The 17,361-nt window shown below is 42.7% G+C and overlaps 1 protein-coding gene and 1 non-coding gene across 3 annotated transcripts; both read left to right on the top strand.

The window, feature by feature from the left end:
• The first annotated feature begins 302 nt into the window (after positions 1-302).
• RBMX (RNA binding motif protein X-linked) lies at positions 303-12,127 on the top strand. 2 transcript variants are annotated; one of them, XM_025371682.1, is made up of 11 exons: positions 303-507; positions 1,647-1,778; positions 1,973-2,079; positions 2,969-3,140; positions 4,700-4,852; positions 5,723-5,837; positions 5,926-6,051; positions 6,139-6,221; positions 6,856-8,064; positions 8,969-9,053; positions 10,884-12,127. In XM_025371682.1, exons 2-9 carry the CDS (start codon positions 1,670-1,672, stop codon positions 7,164-7,166), a joined length of 1,176 nt encoding a protein of 391 aa, XP_025227467.1. In that variant the 5' UTR covers positions 303-507; positions 1,647-1,669; the 3' UTR covers positions 7,167-8,064; positions 8,969-9,053; positions 10,884-12,127. The 2 variants fall into 2 exon arrangements, with proteins under 2 accessions (XP_025227467.1, XP_025227468.1); XM_025371683.1 differs by lacking the exons at positions 2,969-3,140; positions 4,700-4,852; positions 6,856-8,064 and having other exon boundaries at positions 319-507.
• LOC112616727 lies at positions 1,826-1,897 on the top strand. The gene has a single exon (XR_003117753.1). It is a non-coding gene; the product is annotated as a small nucleolar RNA SNORD61 (small nucleolar RNA).
• Positions 12,128-17,361: the final 5,234 nt, after the last annotated feature.

Raw genomic sequence — 17,361 nt, 5'->3', positions numbered from 1 at the left:
TATCACATTTTGACAATTAGAATAGTTAATGGAAAAGTAAAAGTAAAGTTTTGCATTGTGCCCGGCCCACTAGGCGCTCAATAATTTCAGTTCTTTATTAAATGAAGCCTGTGCACCATTTTAGAGCAAAGCAAAAAAAGCGCGTTTGTAAAGAACGGGTGGGGGTAGGGAAAACGGTTAGAAAGGTTCGCCGACCCAACACGGAGGGCCCGGGAAAAAGGGAGGAGAGAAGAGTGAGTGACAGAGGAGGCAGCCAATGGGGAGACTGGGAACTACTTCCCCCCTCCCTTTGCGTTTCAAATTCTAAGCTCCGTTTCCATCCGGGTCCTTCAGCCTCGTTCCCGGGCAGTATAAAGTTTGCTGTCTCCTTTGTTCGCCCTCGTTGCGCAGTAGTGCTAGCGGCTTCGCGGTTTGGTCCTCAGACCGGGCAGCCGCCACTGGTGCTGAGCTGCTCGGAGGCCCGTGTCGGCGAGCTCGTTGGAGCTTGAACCCATTGTCACCCCTCCGGTACGTGTCTCCTTTCCTCAGTCCGTTTTTCGTGACACTCTCGCCTTGTTAGGACTGGGGATTATATCTCCCTGGAGATGGGGGTGGCGGGCGCCATTTTAAGAACCCAAAGGTTCCGACCTATTTAAATAAAGCAGAAGGGGTCGAGGGAAGACAAATGAGGGGGCCCGTTTGGTTGTATGCCTCTCGAGAAAGTTTCGCTGCCGCCTGCGGGAGTTGGTAGCGGAGGTCGGGCCTTTGTAGGCTGGAGCGGGGCGAGGAGCGACCGCACCACCGCGATACCTGCATTGGTATGGCGCTGGCGCTAATGATGGGCATGTGGACTTCCATGCGGGCTGCGGGCTACGTATTCATTGGCGGCCCCGGAGAAGAAGCCCTCTGAATGTTCCCAGCCAATGTTGGTGGTAAAAGTTAGTCCCCTGACCAGTGTCAGTGGTTCTGGGTTGAATCCAAGTGTCGCCATTTTGTCTTTTACACGCGGTTTTTAATGACGAGTTTTAATTAGGTTCCGCTGCAGTCACGGAGTGTCGAGTGTTAGTGTGTGCGTCCGCGTTCCGTTACTTAATGGGAAACGAGGTTGACAATTTGTTTTTATCTTTTTGGCTGGATAGTAGAATTTTAGGTAGGGCGGGGGCCGGTGAAGAAGAGGCGGCATAACTTGGCTCAAACTTCACATTTCTCCTTGGATTTAGTAGGGAATTCTAAATAGGAAAAGAGGACGTTGGAAGAGGGCTTGGTGTTAAGGTCCTGTGCCTGGCCTGTGACCTTGGGAGTCTTTTAAAACCCCATCGTTAGGAAGGGCGTGATGAGTAATTGAATCTTTCAAAGGCAACAGAACTAGAACTAGAAGTTGGTTTTTTCAGATGTTAAGCAGCTGTTGCTTAAGAACAGCTATGGGTGATCAAGGGTAGTGGTAAGAGTTAAACTGGCCCTTTTAACCAGTTTTATGTAAATTGCACTGTTACTAATCTACTTAATTCAAATTGCTTCCTACTGTGACTGAGGCTTAGCTTGTTATCCTTTTCTTTAGTTATTAAGGAACAATGGTTTTAGTGGAAAATATGAAAAATGTGCCAAAGTAAAAGTGTCCAATAAACTTGAACTTTTTGCAGTGAGGTAATACTATTCCTTTTCAGCAGACTCACCGGCAAAAAAAAAAAAAATGGTTGAAGCAGATCGCCCAGGAAAGCTCTTCATTGGTGGGCTTAATACGGAAACAAATGAGAAAGCTCTTGAAGCAGTATTTGGCAAATATGGACGAATAGTGGAAGGTGAGTTGTCTGGCAGTACAGGCTGGGCTATGATAATTAAAATATAAGCTATGATGAATTTGATTGCATTGATCGTCTGACATGATAATGTATTTTGTCCTCTAAGAAGTTCTGAGCTTTCTGTTTACACATTTACTTTGGTTATTTCATTTGAACTAGGATAACACTTTATTTTTCTGAAAACTACTTTTTAGTACTCTTGATGAAAGACCGGGAAACCAACAAATCAAGAGGATTTGCTTTTGTCACCTTTGAAAGCCCAGCAGACGCTAAGGATGCAGCCAGAGACATGAATGGAAAGGTGAGATTGTCTACACAATGGATGATAACCTGTTAACAGTGCATAACATAACATAGTTGCCCAAGTCTGGTCTAGGGCAGCTTTTGAGTTTTCGTCGTTTTTCAGTATATACCTGTCTGGGACTCATCCTGTTTGTGATCCCGTTCCAAAGAGTATTCTGTAATTGCAGAACCAAATCTGGTAGTGAGTTATATCTTACGCTGTTAACATTCTCTCAGTTCAGAATAATTATGACATTACGTGATACCTTTTTTTTTTTTTTTTTTGGTAGTCTCCCTCTGTCACCTGGGCTGGAGTGCATTGGTGTGATCTGCCCACTGCAACCTCTGCCTCCCGACTTCTAAATGATTATTCTGCCTCAGCCTCCCGAGTAGCTGGGATTACAGGCACGCGCGACCACGCCCGGATAATTTTGTATTTTTGGTAGAGACGGGGTTTCACCATGTTGGCCAGGCTGGTCTCAAACTCCTGATTTCAGGTGATCCACCCGCCTCAGCCTCCCAAAGTACTGGGATTACAGGTGTGAGCCACTGCACCTAGCCAACATGATACATTTTGTCTTGAGATCCATAAGCCATATTTTGATAACTTGGCTTTTAGTTTTGATAACAAACTGATACCTACTTGGCCTTGTTTTAAATTTTACCATACAGTAATGCAGTGGATTCACCTTATGTTTCAATCCAGATCATCAGTATCATTTTTAAGTATTAAGAATTTTAAGTGGAAAAGCCCCATTTAACTGGCTATATTTGCAGTGTTTTTTCTTAGACTAATTAGTGAGCAACATTTATCCATAACTGTATTTTGAAGGACCCGTTAGTGTCTTAGTGCATAGTAGATGTGCAAATTGTTTAAATTTTGATTTAACCATATCTTTTTTTTTTAGTCATTAGATGGAAAAGCCATCAAAGTGGAACAAGCCACCAAACCATCATTTGAAAGTGGTAGACGTGGACCGCCTCCACCTCCAAGAAGTAGAGGCCCTCCAAGAGGTCTTAGAGGTGGAAGAGGAGGAAGTGGAGGAACCAGGGGACCTCCCTCACGGGGAGGACACATGGGTAATAACTTGCGTGGACCTCGGGTTTGGTGTGTAAATTAGGGACTGCAAGCTCCCACCAAATGGATGCTTTGGTTAAGTCCTTGAGGAAAGGTGCCAACTTTTGAAATTGACAACACTTGTTCATCTATCAAAGTGATTGCCAGTTGAAAGCATGGGAAGCATGTGAGATTATAGTGTTAAACCGTGGACAGTGTTACTTCTTGTCCAAGTAGTTTACTTTGTAGGAAAGGCATTTAAAAATTGATAAGCCAAGGTGTTGGACATGAAAATGAAATCATTTTTCTTTTATTTATTTATTTTTTTGAGACGGAGTCTCGCTCTTTCGCCTAGGCTGGAGTGCAGTGGCGGGATCTCAGCTTACTGCAAGCTCCACCTCCCGGGTTTACGCCATTCTCCTGCCTCAGCCTCCTGAGTAGCTGGGACCACAGGCGCCTGCCACCTCGCCCGGCCAGTTTTTTGTATTTTTTAGTAGAAACGGGGTTCCACCGTGTTAGCCAGAATGGTCTCGATCTCCTGACCTCGTGATCCGCCCGCCTCAGCCTCAGCCTCCCAAAGTGCTGGGATTACAGGCTTGAGCCACTGCGCACAGCCCATTTTTATTTTTTAAAGTTAGCTGGGCATGGTGGTGGGCGCTTATAATCCCAGCTACTCAGGAGGCTGAGACAGAAGAATCACTTGAACTCGGGAGGCGGAGGTTGCAGTGAGCCGAGAACGTGTCACTGTACTCCAGCCTGGGGGAAGAGAGTGAGACTCCTCAAAAAAAAAAAGTTTAAGACTACCTTCAGTTCTTACTTCCCCAGTCTATATAACTGCACTGCATGTTCCATCAAGTACAAGTGAAACTAGACTAGCCAAATTAATAATGGTCATTTTTGTTTGTTCGTTTGTTTTTGGGAGACAGTTTAGCGCAGGCTGGAGTGCAGTGGCACGATCTTGGCTCACAGCAACCTCTGCCTCCCAGGTTTAAGTGATTGTCCTGCCTCCGCCTCCCGAGTAGCTGGGATTACAGGCATGCAGCACCACACCTGGATTTTTGTATTTTTAGTAGAGACAGGATTTCACCATGTTACGCTGGTCTTGAACTCCTGGCCTCAGGTGATCTGCCTGCCTCGGCCGCTCAAAGTGCTGGGATTACAGGCCTGAGCCATTGTGCCCGGCCTAATGGTCATATTCTTGATGAAGCAAAGGAAATTTTATAGTGGCTGAGTTTGGTGGTTCACGCCTGCAATCCCAGCACTTTGGGAGGCCGAGGCAGGAGGATCACAAGGTCAAGTTCGAGACCAGCCTGGCCAGCATGGTGAAATCCTGTATCTGCTAAAAAAAAAAAAAAAATACAAGAAATTACCTGGGCATGGTGGCGCACACCTGTAATCCCAGCTACTCGGGAGGCTAAGGCAGGAGAATTGCTTGAACCCAGGAGGCGGAGGTTACAGTGAGCTGAGATAAAGCCACTGCACTCCAGCCTGGGCGACAGAGCGAGACTCCGTATCAAAAAAAACTCATATCTTTCTTGATTCTTGTGAGTAGTAATATTTTTCTTTTCTATTCTTGATGTAGATGACGGTGGATATTCCATGAATTTTAACATGAGTTCTTCCAGGGGACCACTCCCAGTAAAAAGAGGACCACCACCAAGAAGTGGGGGTCCTCCTCCCAAGAGATCTGCACCTTCAGGACCAGTTCGCAGTAGCAGTGGAATGGGAGGGAGAGGTAAATGTTCCATGTATGACAATCTGTGCTACTACTGTAACACAAAGAATTGAGAGGTGAATGATGCTTAAAAGTTTAATTGACTGGGCGTGGTGTCTCATGCCTGTAATCCTAGCATTTTGGGAGGCCAAGGCAAGAGATTGAGACTATCCTGGCCAACGTGGTGAAACCCCGTCTCTACTAAAAAAATACAAAAATTAGCTGGGCATAGGGTGGGTGCCTGTAATCCCCGCTACTTGGGAGGCTGAGGCGGGAGAATTGCTGGAACCTGGGAGGCGGAGGTTGCAGGGAACCGAGATGATACCACTGCACTCCAGCCTGGCAACAGAGAGACTCCGTCTCAAAACACACACACCCCTACCTTTATTCGTGGAGTCTGGGCGCGGTGGCTCACACCTGTAATGTTGTCACTTTGGGAGGCTGAGGTGGGCGGATCACGAGGCCCGGAGTTTGAGGCTAGTCTGGCCAACATGGTGAAACTGTTTCTACTAAAAATACAAAAATTAGCCCGGCACGGTGGCGGGTGCCTGTAATCCCAGCTACTCTGGAGACTGAGGCAGGAGAATCACTTGAACCCAGAAGGCGGAGGTTGCAGTGAGCCGAGATCACAGGACTGCACTCCAGCCTGGGTGACAGAGCGAGACTCCATCTCAAAAAAAAAAACTTTTGGTCATGTGTTCTAGGTGATCTAGATAAATGGAATTAGCACTGAAAAAAATTTTAAATGTGAATGGGAAATTCTAGAAAAAATGAGATGATCTAGCCTCCGTAATGTCATCTTTGAAGTCAGTCTCGTTTTCATAGCCTGAATGTAAGTTCACGTTTTAACTTCTTTCTGTGTTTAAAAAAAGTGATGTAATTTTCCTTAAGCTCCTGTATCACGTGGAAGAGATAGTTACGGAGGTCCACCTCGAAGGGAGCCACTGCCCTCTCGTAGAGATGTTTATTTGTCCCCAAGAGATGATGGGTATTCTACTAAAGACAGGTAATAGAAAATTGCAGCTTTTTAAATTAATAATTAAGGTTGAAGGAAAGCTTATCAAAAGCATGAACCAAAACTTTTGTGTTTGTAGCTATTCAAGCAGAGATTACCCAAGTTCTCGTGATACTAGAGATTATGCACCACCACCACGAGATTATACTTACCGTGATTATGGTCATTCCAGTTCACGTGATGACTATCCATCAAGAGGCTATAGGTAAGTGACTGCTTCTGTGGCTTGCATGTGAGAAAAGTTGCTATAAAAGTTGATGCTCTGGGACTTAAAGGTTTCTCTTTAATTTAGCGATAGAGATGGATATGGTCGTGATCGTGACTATTCAGATCATCCAAGTGGAGGTTCCTACAGAGATTCATATGAGAGTTATGGTAAGATACTGGTTAAGGGTCTTGAGTATCACCAGCTTGAGTTTTTAGGTTCGTGAGCCAGTTTTTTAGGCTGCGTGGTGCTTGCTTTTTAAAGGGATGTTTGCTTGCTTTTAAAGGGGTAACTTTATCAGCTGGGCTTTTCCTAGTTTTGTGAGGGGCTTTTTTTGTTTTTCTAAGTTTCTTTTGAGGCTGTTTGCTTGCTTTGGAGGGGATTTTGCTTGCTTAAATTGGCAGCCTTATGTGTTTTCCCCCAACAGTGAAAATACAATTTAAAAATTTTATTAACAAGGTCAAATATTTACCATTGCAATATGAAGGCAAGTTCTACAGTTCAAAATTGCAACTTATCACTGGAAAGTGGCTGAGTGTCTACTATAAAATAACAAGCTCTCTGGAATATCCTCTTGAAATACACACCGTCTTCAGTCTTTTCAAACAAACATTAAAATGAATCCATTTCCATATCTCAGCAGATGAGCAAATCCCTGTTATGGCCAGCAATGGCAGAGTTTAAAACCTCCCACCCAGTTGAGAAAGTAAACTTTTAATACAAGAATTCTGTAAATTCAGATTTAAAATGTTGTATATATACAATTTATAGTGTTGCCATATTACCTGACCATTGACCCTGCAGGTAACTCACGTAGTGCTCCACCTACACGAGGGCCCCCGCCATCTTATGGTGGAAGCAGTCGCTATGATGATTACAGCAGCTCACGTGACGGATATGGTGGAAGTCGAGACAGTTACTCAAGCAGCCGAAGTGATCTCTACTCAAGTGGTCGTGATCGGGTTGGCAGACAAGACAGAGGGCTTCCCCCTTCTATGGAAAGGGGGTACCCTCCTCCACGTGATTCCTACAGCAGTTCAAGCCGCGGAGCACCAAGAGGTGGTGGCCGTGGAGGAAGCCGATCTGATAGAGGGGGAGGCAGAAGCAGATACTAGAAACAAACAAAACTTTGGACCAAAATCCCAGTTCAAAGAAACAAAAAGTGGAAACTATTCTGTCATAACTACCCAAGGACTACTAAAAGGAAAAATTGTGTTACATTTTTTAAATTCCCTGTTAAGTTTCCCTCCATAATTTTTATGTTCTTGTGAGGCAAAAAGTAAAACATGTTTAATTTTATTTGACTTTATGACATTGCTTTTCAACAAGCAAATGTTAAATGTGTTAAGACTTGTACTAGTGTTGCAACTTTCCAAGTAAAAGTATCCCTAAAGGCCACTTCCTATCTTGATTTTTCCCAGTAAATGAGGCAAGCAATTCTAAGATCTTCCACAAAACATCTAGCCATCTAAAATGGAGAGATGAATCATTCTACCTATACAAACAAGCTAGCTACTAGAGGGTGGTTGGGGTATGCTACTTATAAGATTTCAGGGTGTCTTCCAACTGAAATCTCAATGTTGTCAGTATGAAAAACCTGAAATCACATGCCTGTGTAAGGAAAGTGCTATTCACCCAGTAAACCCAAAAAAGCAAATGGATAATGCTGGCCATTTTGCCTTTCTCACATTTCCTTGGGAATCTGCAAGAACCTCCCCTTTCCCCTCCCCCAGTAAGACCATTTAAGTGTGTGTTAAACAACTACAGAATACTAAATAAAAAGTTTGGCCAAAACCAACCATGAAGCTGCAAAGGTGCTTGCTCTTACTGTTTCAAATTTTTGCAACTCTGTAGTGTCTCACTTTTAAAGGAACAGCTTGATTGCAAAGGAGAAAATAGATAAGCAATGAAGTTATCTCCAACTTCCTAAAGGCTTATGACTTCTAAAAAGTGAATCTATCAGCATTCCACATCAGATTTAAAGCATCAAATGCCTGTGAAACAGCAAAGATGGTAAGCAAAGCAAACTAGTTTTTCCGTCTAAGTCGAAATTGAACACTTACCTTCCTCATAGTACAGTGAAACATACTGTACCTCAAGGCAATGGAAATGCCTTCTAGATTAAAAAAACTTTTGGAGAAAAGAAATATTCAATAGCATATTAGAAGTCTTCCAAATTCAACACTTGGATTCTTTTTTTTTTTTTTTTTTTTTTTAAGCATGTGTGACACTTAAAGGCTTTATTAATAAAGCTGTTGTTTACCAATGGCGATCTGGGGCTTGGGAGGGGGTATTTTTTTCAAAGTCCATTTTTGATGAAGACCTTTAAACATGCTTCATATGTTTTAACATTTTTTTCAAATTAGTCTTTTAGTCAATATAGGAAATGGCTTAAGTTTGGGGTCCCCCTTTTTACCCCTGTAAGCCATTGCAAACTTGACATTTAGTTGGATGCCTGACTTGTTTTTAGTTCTATGAAACTACACTGTATGGAGAAAATCTATTGCAAGTGGTCTTTAAAAAGCAAAACCTGAGGCAGCATGACCCAGGTCCAGCCATGAAGTTGAAAAAGATGCTCTTGAATATAGTAAACTTGAAGACCTCCAACTAAAAATCCTTATACTGCACTTATTCCTTCAAATAAGTTTTGTTCGTTCAACTTATGGATTTAACGTGGCAGTGCACCATTGGAACAGAATGACAATCCATAAGCCATGCAACTTAACCATTTAAGCCATTCCAGTCCATCCCGAGCCAGTGAATCTTCCACCACTTAAGAGAAGTAGTAGAACATGAAATATATTAAGCTGCAAGTCTGAACTTGCCTTTTCTCTCTGGAAAAGAGGGCAGTAATAGGCAAGTTTTAAGGAATTTCCTTAAGAGAGATAACTAGTTTTCATTTATTTAACTTTTGCAGGTTGATGATTATGCTCATTATGGTCGTGGAGTGCTGATTGATTCACAGTAGATAAAGCGGGCAGTAAGAGAAATCAAATGCTAAGGTAAGTGTTGAAAGCAGTGGCCTTTGAAGGTTTAAATGCTGTGTAACTACCACTTAGTTCAGCTGTGACATTGGCAAGTTACTGTGGTCCTCATTTCATCTGTAAAAATAGTGCTTGGAATTGATGAAATTAAGTGCTTTAATGTGTAATATCTGCACATTTCATAGTGAATATAGAGTGAGGTTACATTTTAATGAGTCTGGCTCATTCATGCGATTATTCTTAGCTACTTTTGAACCCATAAAGCTTGCTTAATAGCTCTTCATATGCAAGCATTCTCAACAGGAAGTACACACGTAAGAGGTTTGCTTGGCTGGGCGCCGTGGCTCATGCCTTTAATCCCAGGACTTTGGGAGGCAGACCACGAGGTCAGGAGTTAGAAACCAGTCTGGCAAACATGGTGAAACCTCATCTCTACTAAAAAAAAAAAAAAAAAAAAAAAGAGTGGTGGAATTCGCCTGTAATCCCAGCCACTCGGGAGGCTGAGGCAGGAGAATTGCTTGAACCCAGGAGGCAGAGGTTGCAGTGAGCCGAGATCATGCCATTGCACTCCAGCCTGGGTGACAGAGCAAGACCCTGTCTCAAGAAGAGGAGAAAAAGTTTGCTCAGTGCATTTTGTAAAAGGATATAATCTCATTGTTACTAGTTAGTGCCTGCTCATTTGCATAGCCACAATACAAATTGACTAAATGTGGAGTTAATGATGCAACTGTGACTGCAAGTTCCCTGTTTGATTAACATAATTTTGACATGATGACATAGTATGTAATTTTAATGTTACCAATTTTTTTTTTGTTGTTGTTGAGACGGAATCTTGCTCTGTTGCCCAGGCTGGAGTGCAGTGGCGCGATCTCAGCTCACTGCAAGCTCTGCCTCCTGGGTTCACGTCATTCTCCTGCCTCAGCCTCCCCAGCAGCTGGGACTACAGGTGCACGCTGCTACGCCCGGCTAATTTTTTTGTGTTTTTAGTAGAGACGCGGTTTTATCGTGTTAGGCAGGATGGTCTCTATCTCCTGACCTTGTGATCTGCCTGCCTCGCCTCCCAAAGTGCTGGGATTACAGGCGTGAGCTACCAAGCTCAGTCGCCTGTGGTTGATTTTTAAAGCTTGCGTGTTGTTTTTTTTTTCCTTTCTGAGGCAGTTTTGTACTTGTTGCCCAGGCTAGAGTGCAATGGCGTGATCTCCGTTCACTGCAATTTGCTTCCTAGGTTCAAGCGATTTTCCTGCCTCGGCCTTCCAGGTAGCTGGGATTACAGGTGCCTGCCACTGTGCCCGGCTATTTTTTTGTATTTTTAGTAGAGATGGGGTTTCACTGTTGGCCAGGCTGGTCTTGAACCCCTAACCTCAGGTGATCTGCCTGCCTCGGTCTCCCAGTGTGCTGAGATTATAGGCGTGAGTCACTGCATCCGGCTTTCTTTTTTTTTTTTTTTTTTTTTTTTTTTTTTGAGATGGCTTCTCCCTGTGGCATGATCTCAACTCAGCACCGCCCAGGTTCAAGCGATTCTCCTGCCTCTCAGATTCCCAAGTAGCTGGGACTACGGGTGTGGACCACCGTTCCCGGCTAATCTTTGTACTTTTTGTAGAGACAGGGTTTCACTATGTTGGCCAGGCTGGTCTCGAACTCCTGACCTTGAGTGATCTGCCTGTCTCAGCTTCCCAGTGTTGGGATTACAGGCGTCAGCCACTGCGCCTGCCCAGAGCTTGCTTTTTAAAGCAATTTTATTTTTAGCTAAAACAACAAAAAATACATTTAAATGATAGTTTGGGGGGAAGTACTTCACAGTAAAACAAATACTATGTAACAGGATCCCATGTGTTTTTCATTTTACAGAGTTGTTGAAGCAGAAGGCGGCTGATTGTCAATAAGTCACTACAGTTGCATAAGCAGTGCTGTCAGAATTGGTTTGGTGCAGGCAATAGATTTTGCCTTCAGGGGTTCCTGTGGATCTGAGGAAGGCATCAGTGTTGATTAACACTCATAACTAGGGAGCGAGTGGTAGTTACTTAAAGCAAGTAATTGGCCAAATGGAAAAGGGGAAGTAATTAAGGAAATTGGTAAGTGGAGGTAGTCAGGAAGTTCTTGTGGTTCTTTACATAGATTTTACAGCTTTGGCTTTCATTTTGTTTAGCTAAAGTCACGGGGACAACTCTTCAATTTAGAACTTAAGTTGAATTATAAAAATGATGGATATAGGTGGTAGCTCTATTTAGTGAAGTGTTTGTCAGAAAGTGAAACATTTTTTGGTGGTGACTTATCCACAAACAGTTTAGTTGTAGAATAAAACTTATGATTGACATCTGGAAAGTAACCATGCTAAGATGGTAAGCACACTGGAAACATGTAGGCCACTTGGCTTTGTTTTGCTGTATTGTTTTATAAGCCTACTTTACCTCCCAGTCTTGGAAACAAGTTTTAGTTTATTGGTTTGGAGACTAGAGCCAATAGTATAATGCTCTCAAAGGAAACAGACTTGAGTTGTTAGATTAGAGGAACTAACCCAACCTCTATGATTTTTTTTTTTTTTTTTTTTGTCGTGTAGTTATGGCACTGTCTTGTTTGGAACATTTGCAACTGGGGATAGTACCACATTTTTAACTCTCATTTGACAACCTACTACTAATCACAGACCCCAAGGTTAATGACCAAATTTATGTGGTTTTTGCACTTCCATAGTTGTCTCAGCCCAAACCTTCTATACTCTTATGATTACTTGGGTTACAGCTTCTGTGAGGACCTTTTGGCTCTTGAGATATCCTAAATATTTAAGGTATTTAGATATCTTTAAGATAGTATAGGATATAGAGATTGTACCAAATAGGAATATTAAGTTCAAAGCAAGGAGTATGTTAAAATGACCAGATACCTGTTTGATAAATAGTTTACTGACCTAGCAGACGTGTGGAAAAAGAATCGGATCTTGATTCTTCTGGGTTTATACTGGTTGTAAAACGATACAGAAAATGTTTTCCTTGTTTAACTGGTAGTTGAACATAGAACTTGGGTATTATAGATCACTTTTCACTTTTTGGAATGTTTTGTATTGAAACTTAATAAAAGTTTAACATGGCATCTTTTTTGTGGCAAGGGGCTTTTTTTTACTTTTAAGAAATTAGGGGTTTATGTTTTTAAGTGTTTTTCCCATATCCGCCTCCCCCAAACACTAGCTCTGTTACATTGATGACACTTAATCAGTTTTGCATGGGAATGTCCAGAGTCATTGAGGCTGTTCATGTGACTAGGCCTCCCTTTTTTTTTTGAGAGTAAGCTTCGGGCGGATTGTAGATAACTTCAATCCTCATTGTAAAAGTTAAGTGGAAGCACAATCACACACCTAAGAAGCAGAGGCTAAATAAACCAGGAATCAACTGTAGTGCTTTTATTTAATTCCTGCTTAACTCTTCGGGATAAACAGGTCAGCAGCTACTCAGTTGTGGCTGTGGATTCTAAATGCTTTGGGTCAAGCGAAGCATATGATAATATGTTTATGAATTTGTAGTTTACAGTTTCTTTACCTAGTGTCCTGTATATATCTGATTAGTTGATGTTCGTTTGCATCTAAAACTGGACATTGCATTTGGGTTATGTAGTCAGTTGAACAGAACTCGTCACGTGGAGAAAGATGCAGCCAAGCATTAAGATGGCAGAGAAAGCCCTAAGTATTGTCATTCTGTAAATAGCCTCAGCTCTACACCTGTTGTTTTTTGGGGGTTTATTAATGAGATGGAGTCTCGCTCTGTCCCCCGGGCTGGAGTGCAGTGGCACCATCTCAGATCACTGCAACTTCTGTGTCCTGGGTTCAAGCGATTGTCCTACCTCAGCCTCCCAAGTAGCTGGGATTACAGGCATGTGCCACCATACCCAGCTTATTTTGTATTTTAATAGAGACAGGGTTTTCATCATGTTGGCCAGCCTGGTTTTGAACCTCCTGACCTCAAGTGATCTGCCCACCTCGGCCTCCCAAAGTGCTGGGATTACAGGTGTGAGCCACCGCGCCTAGCCAACTCTATACCTATTGTTCCAGGAAAACATTACCCATCCCATCAATACTTTATGTTGTACATGTCAATATACTTCCTGAAAAATAACTTGAACTTTTCTATCAATGAGTTCAACTTGAATCGATTTTTAAAATAGCATTTAAATCTGAAATTGTATTAAGTGTACCGTTTTATGAACTGTGAGAAATGTGTACCCTATCAAGATAATTACCATCATCTCGAAGTACTAGAGTTTTAGCCATGTATACATCAGTAGTTCCATATTGCCAAGTATGAGTGTATTATGCTTTCCCATTCGTGGAAACCTGTTTTTGGCTTTCATTCATAAAGTTGCTATAAATGTTCTTATACTAGTTTTTGTTTTTGTAATTACTGAGATGACAACGGGTGCAGAATTGCTGAATCAGGATAGATGTACATTTTTGAGAGATCGCTAGGCATTTTTTCCAAAGTAATATTTTGGAAACACTTAGCCAATGATGTGTGAGTTATTAATCCATGCCTCCTCAGTATCTGGTGTTAAAGTTTAGTCCTTATGGTGAATTTGTGGCTTATCCACTGAGGAATGAGTAGCACTTAAAAAAAGTATATGGTGAAATGCACTGATCTCATGTACAGTTTGATCAGTTTTGAGAAATACTTAGCACATCAAGACACAGAACATTGCTCCAGAAAGTTGTGTGTGCCCGTTCTCAGTAGACCACCTCCCAACACCAGACAAACACTGACCTGGTTTCCATCATAAGATGTTTTTTGCATATTTTGATTATGTAAATTCTGTTGATGTAATTTATGTCTAGCTGCTTACAGAATGTTTTTGAGATTCATCCACATAGTTGCATGTATATTCCTTTTATTGCGGAGTAGAATTGCAGTGTATGACGTGACTATTGATGGACATCTGGGCTAGTTCCAATTTTTGGCTGTTACAAATTCTGCTTTGAGTATTGTACGAGTCTTGGACGTAACAGTTTCGTTTGGATAAATATCTTGAGTGGAATTCATGAAGTGACAGGGTAGATAATACAGTAATCTTCAACATTGTTGAAGATTTATTGAAGGGTTCTTGGAAAATTTAATAATGAAACCAATTTTACCATAGGCTAATTAACACAAGAATTAAGTTCCTACAGCATATTTGTAGTTAGAAAGGTCAGACTTTTTTTTGAGACATCATACTCTGTTGCCCAGGCTGGCGTGTAGTACCATTATGACTTACTGCAGCCTTGACCTCCCGGACTCAAGCAATCCTCCCACCTCAGCCTCCCAAGTAGCTGGGACTACAGGCGTGTGCTACCATGCCTGGCTTGTTTTTTTTGTTTTGTAGAGACAGGGAGTCTCCCTTTGTTGCCCAGGCTGGTCTTGAACTTTGCAATCCTTCCTCCGCCTCCCAAAGTGCTGAGATTACAGGTGTGTGAGCCACTGCACCTGGCACCAAATAAAAGCCAAAACACATCTAATACTAAACATTGAAATAAACGTGAGCTGTGCATGCATTTAAGAAAAGTTGGGGCCGGGCGCGGTGGCTCAAGCCTGTAATCCCAGCACTTTGGGAGGCCGAGACGGGCGGATCACGAGGTCAGGAGATCGAGACCATCCTGGCTAACACAGTGAAACCCCGTCTCTACTAAGAAATACAAAAAACTAGCCGGGCGAGGTGGCAGGCGCCTGTAGTCCCAGCTACTCGGGAGGCTGAGGCAGGAGAATGGCGTGAACCCGGGAGGCGGAGCTTGCAGTGAGCTGAGATCCGGCCACTGCACTCCAGCCTGGGCTACAGAGCGAGACTCCGTCTCAAAAAAAAAAAAAAAAAAAAAAAAAAAAGTTGAAAAGCTATATAATTATTTACCCAGTTCAATTTAAGAAAAATTGAAAAGCTATATAGTTACCCAGTTGTTTCAGTTCAGAGTCTCAAGAAACTAGAACCTATCTAGCCAGCTGAAGGTCAACATGGTAACTGATCATGGCCAGGAGACCGTCCCATTGCAGGGCATGCTCACACCCACATTCAGTCAGATTGGAACCATTCAGACTTGCAAGTATACCTTTGGGATATGGGAGGAAACCTAGTACCCAGAGAGAAAGCCCATGCATACACAGAAAGGATGTATTAAACTCCACACAGTGGTCCCAGCCAGGAGTTGATTTTTTTTTTTCCTCAACAAAATGATGTTGACCAACCAAAATGACATTTTTTAAGGACCTGCTGTATGTTTAATTTTTAAGAAACTACCAATGTTTTCCCAAAGTGGTTGTGCCATTTTATGCCCTCAGTAGCATTTTTTTTTTTTTTTTTTTTAATTTGAGAGGGAGTCTCTTACCCAGGCTGGAGTGCAGTGGCACGATCTCGGCTCACTGCAACCTCTGCCTCCTGGGTTCAAATGATTCTCCTGCCTCAGTCTCCCAAGTAGTTGGGATTACAGGCACTTGCCACCACACCCAGCTAATTTTTGTATTTTTAGTAGAGACGAGGTTTCGCCGTGTTGGCCAGTTTGGTCTCTGATATCAGGTGATCCACCCACCTTGGCCTCCCAAAGGGCTAGGATTACAGGCATGAGCCACCGTGCATGGCCTCATTTGCAATTTGTGAGAATTCTGGTTGCTCCATAACATTCTTAACAACATGTGCTGCTGTTGATCAGCTTCATTTTAACCATTCTGGTGGGTGGAATAGTATTGTGATTTTAATTCACATTTCCCTGATGACTAATGATGCTGAGCACTTTTTTAAAAAAGCTTTATTTGGGGATAATTTTAAATTTTCAGAAGTTGTATAGAGTTTTCGTATATGCACTACCCAATTTCTCCTAATTTTAATATCTTACGTAACTATGGTGTTTATCAACTAAGAGACTAATGTTGGTATGTTTCCATTAAACTCCAGACTAGACTGGGTGTGATGTCTCATGTCTGTCATCCCAGCATTTTGGGAGGCACAGGTAGGCGATCACCTGAGCCCAGGTGAGCAGCCTGGAGAACATAGTGAGACCCAACTCTACAAAAGAATACAAAAATTAGCTGGGTGTGGTGTCAGGAACCTGAGATGGGAGGATGGCCTGAGCACAGGAAGTTGAGACTGCAGTGAGCCGAGATGGTGCCACTGCACTCCAGCTTGGGTGACAGTGAGACCATGTCTTAAAGAAAAAACAGACTTTAGATTTCACATATTTTCTGCTGTCTTCTCTCCATTCCAGGATCTACTCCAATGTCTCACATTGTATTTCATACTGGGACATTTTTTTTGTTTGTTTTTTTGTTTTTGAAACAGTCTTGCTCTGTTACCCAGGCTGGAGTGCAGTGGTGCAATCTCGGCTCACTATAACCTCCACCTCCTGGGTTCAAGCAATTCTCCTGCAGCCTCCCGAGTAGCTGGGATTACAGGCATCCACCACTATGCCGGGCTAATTTAATTTAATTTATTTATATAGAGACAGAGTCTCACTCTGTTGGCCCAGGCTGGAGTGCAGTGGCATGATCTCGGCTCACTGCAAGCTCTGCCTCCCAGGTTCACACCATTCTCCTGCCTCAGCCTCCCGAGTACCTGGGACTACAGGTGCCTGCCACCATACCTGGCTAATTTTTTGTATTTTTAGTAGACATGGGGTTTCACCATGTTAGCTAGGATGGTCTAGATCTCCTGACCTCTTGATCTACCTGCCTTGGCCTCCCAAAGTGCTGGAATTACAGGCGTGAGCCACCATGTCCGGCCCATATGCCAGGCTAATTTTTGTATTTTTTCTTTTTTTTTTTTTTTTTTTGAGATGGAGTCTTGCTCTGTTGCCCAGGCTGGAGTGCAGTGGCGTGCTCTCAGCTCACTGCAACCTCTGCGTCCTGGGTTCAAGTGATTTTCGTATCTCAGCCTATTAAGTAGCTGGGATTACAGGCGTGTATCACCACGCTCAGCTAATTTTTGTATTTTTAGTAGAGATGGGGTTTCACCATGTTGGTCAGGATGGCCTTGAACTCCTGACCTCATGATCCACCTGCCTCAGCCTCCCAAAGTGCTGGGATTACAGGCATAAGCCGCCGCGCCCGGCAATTTTTGTATTTTTAGTAGAGATGGGGTTTTGCCATGTTGGCCAGGCTGGTGGGCAGTTTCTCATGTGCTTAGTTAGCCATGTGCATAACTACTATCACAAAGTGTCTAAGACTTTTGTCCGTCTTAAAAATTCGGTTGCCTGCTTTTAAACGTTACAGAATTTCTCCATGTGTTCTGGATACAAATTGTCAGATGTGTTTTGAATTTCTCCTCCCAGTCTATCTTGCCTATTTTTAATTTTTTTCAATGAGCAAATGAAATCTAGTTTAACAAA

Source organism: Theropithecus gelada, chromosome X, assembly GCF_003255815.1.
Source record: "Theropithecus gelada isolate Dixy chromosome X, Tgel_1.0, whole genome shotgun sequence".
NCBI lineage: Eukaryota > Metazoa > Chordata > Mammalia > Primates > Cercopithecidae > Theropithecus > Theropithecus gelada.
This window is presented reverse-complemented; position numbering and strand designations above follow the sequence as displayed.

Bases quoted from the DNA above. Each gene is read 5' to 3' on its own strand.
- RBMX (XM_025371682.1), top strand. From the start codon at position 1,670: ATGGTTGAAGCAGATCGCCCAGGAAAGCTCTTCATTGGTGGGCTTAAT. The intron at 5,838-5,925 runs GTAATAGAAAAT...TTGTGTTTGTAG, and splicing joins GGGTATTCTACTAAAGACAG to CTATTCAAGCAGAGATTACC. The intron at 6,052-6,138 runs GTAAGTGACTGC...TCTTTAATTTAG, and splicing joins TATCCATCAAGAGGCTATAG to CGATAGAGATGGATATGGTC.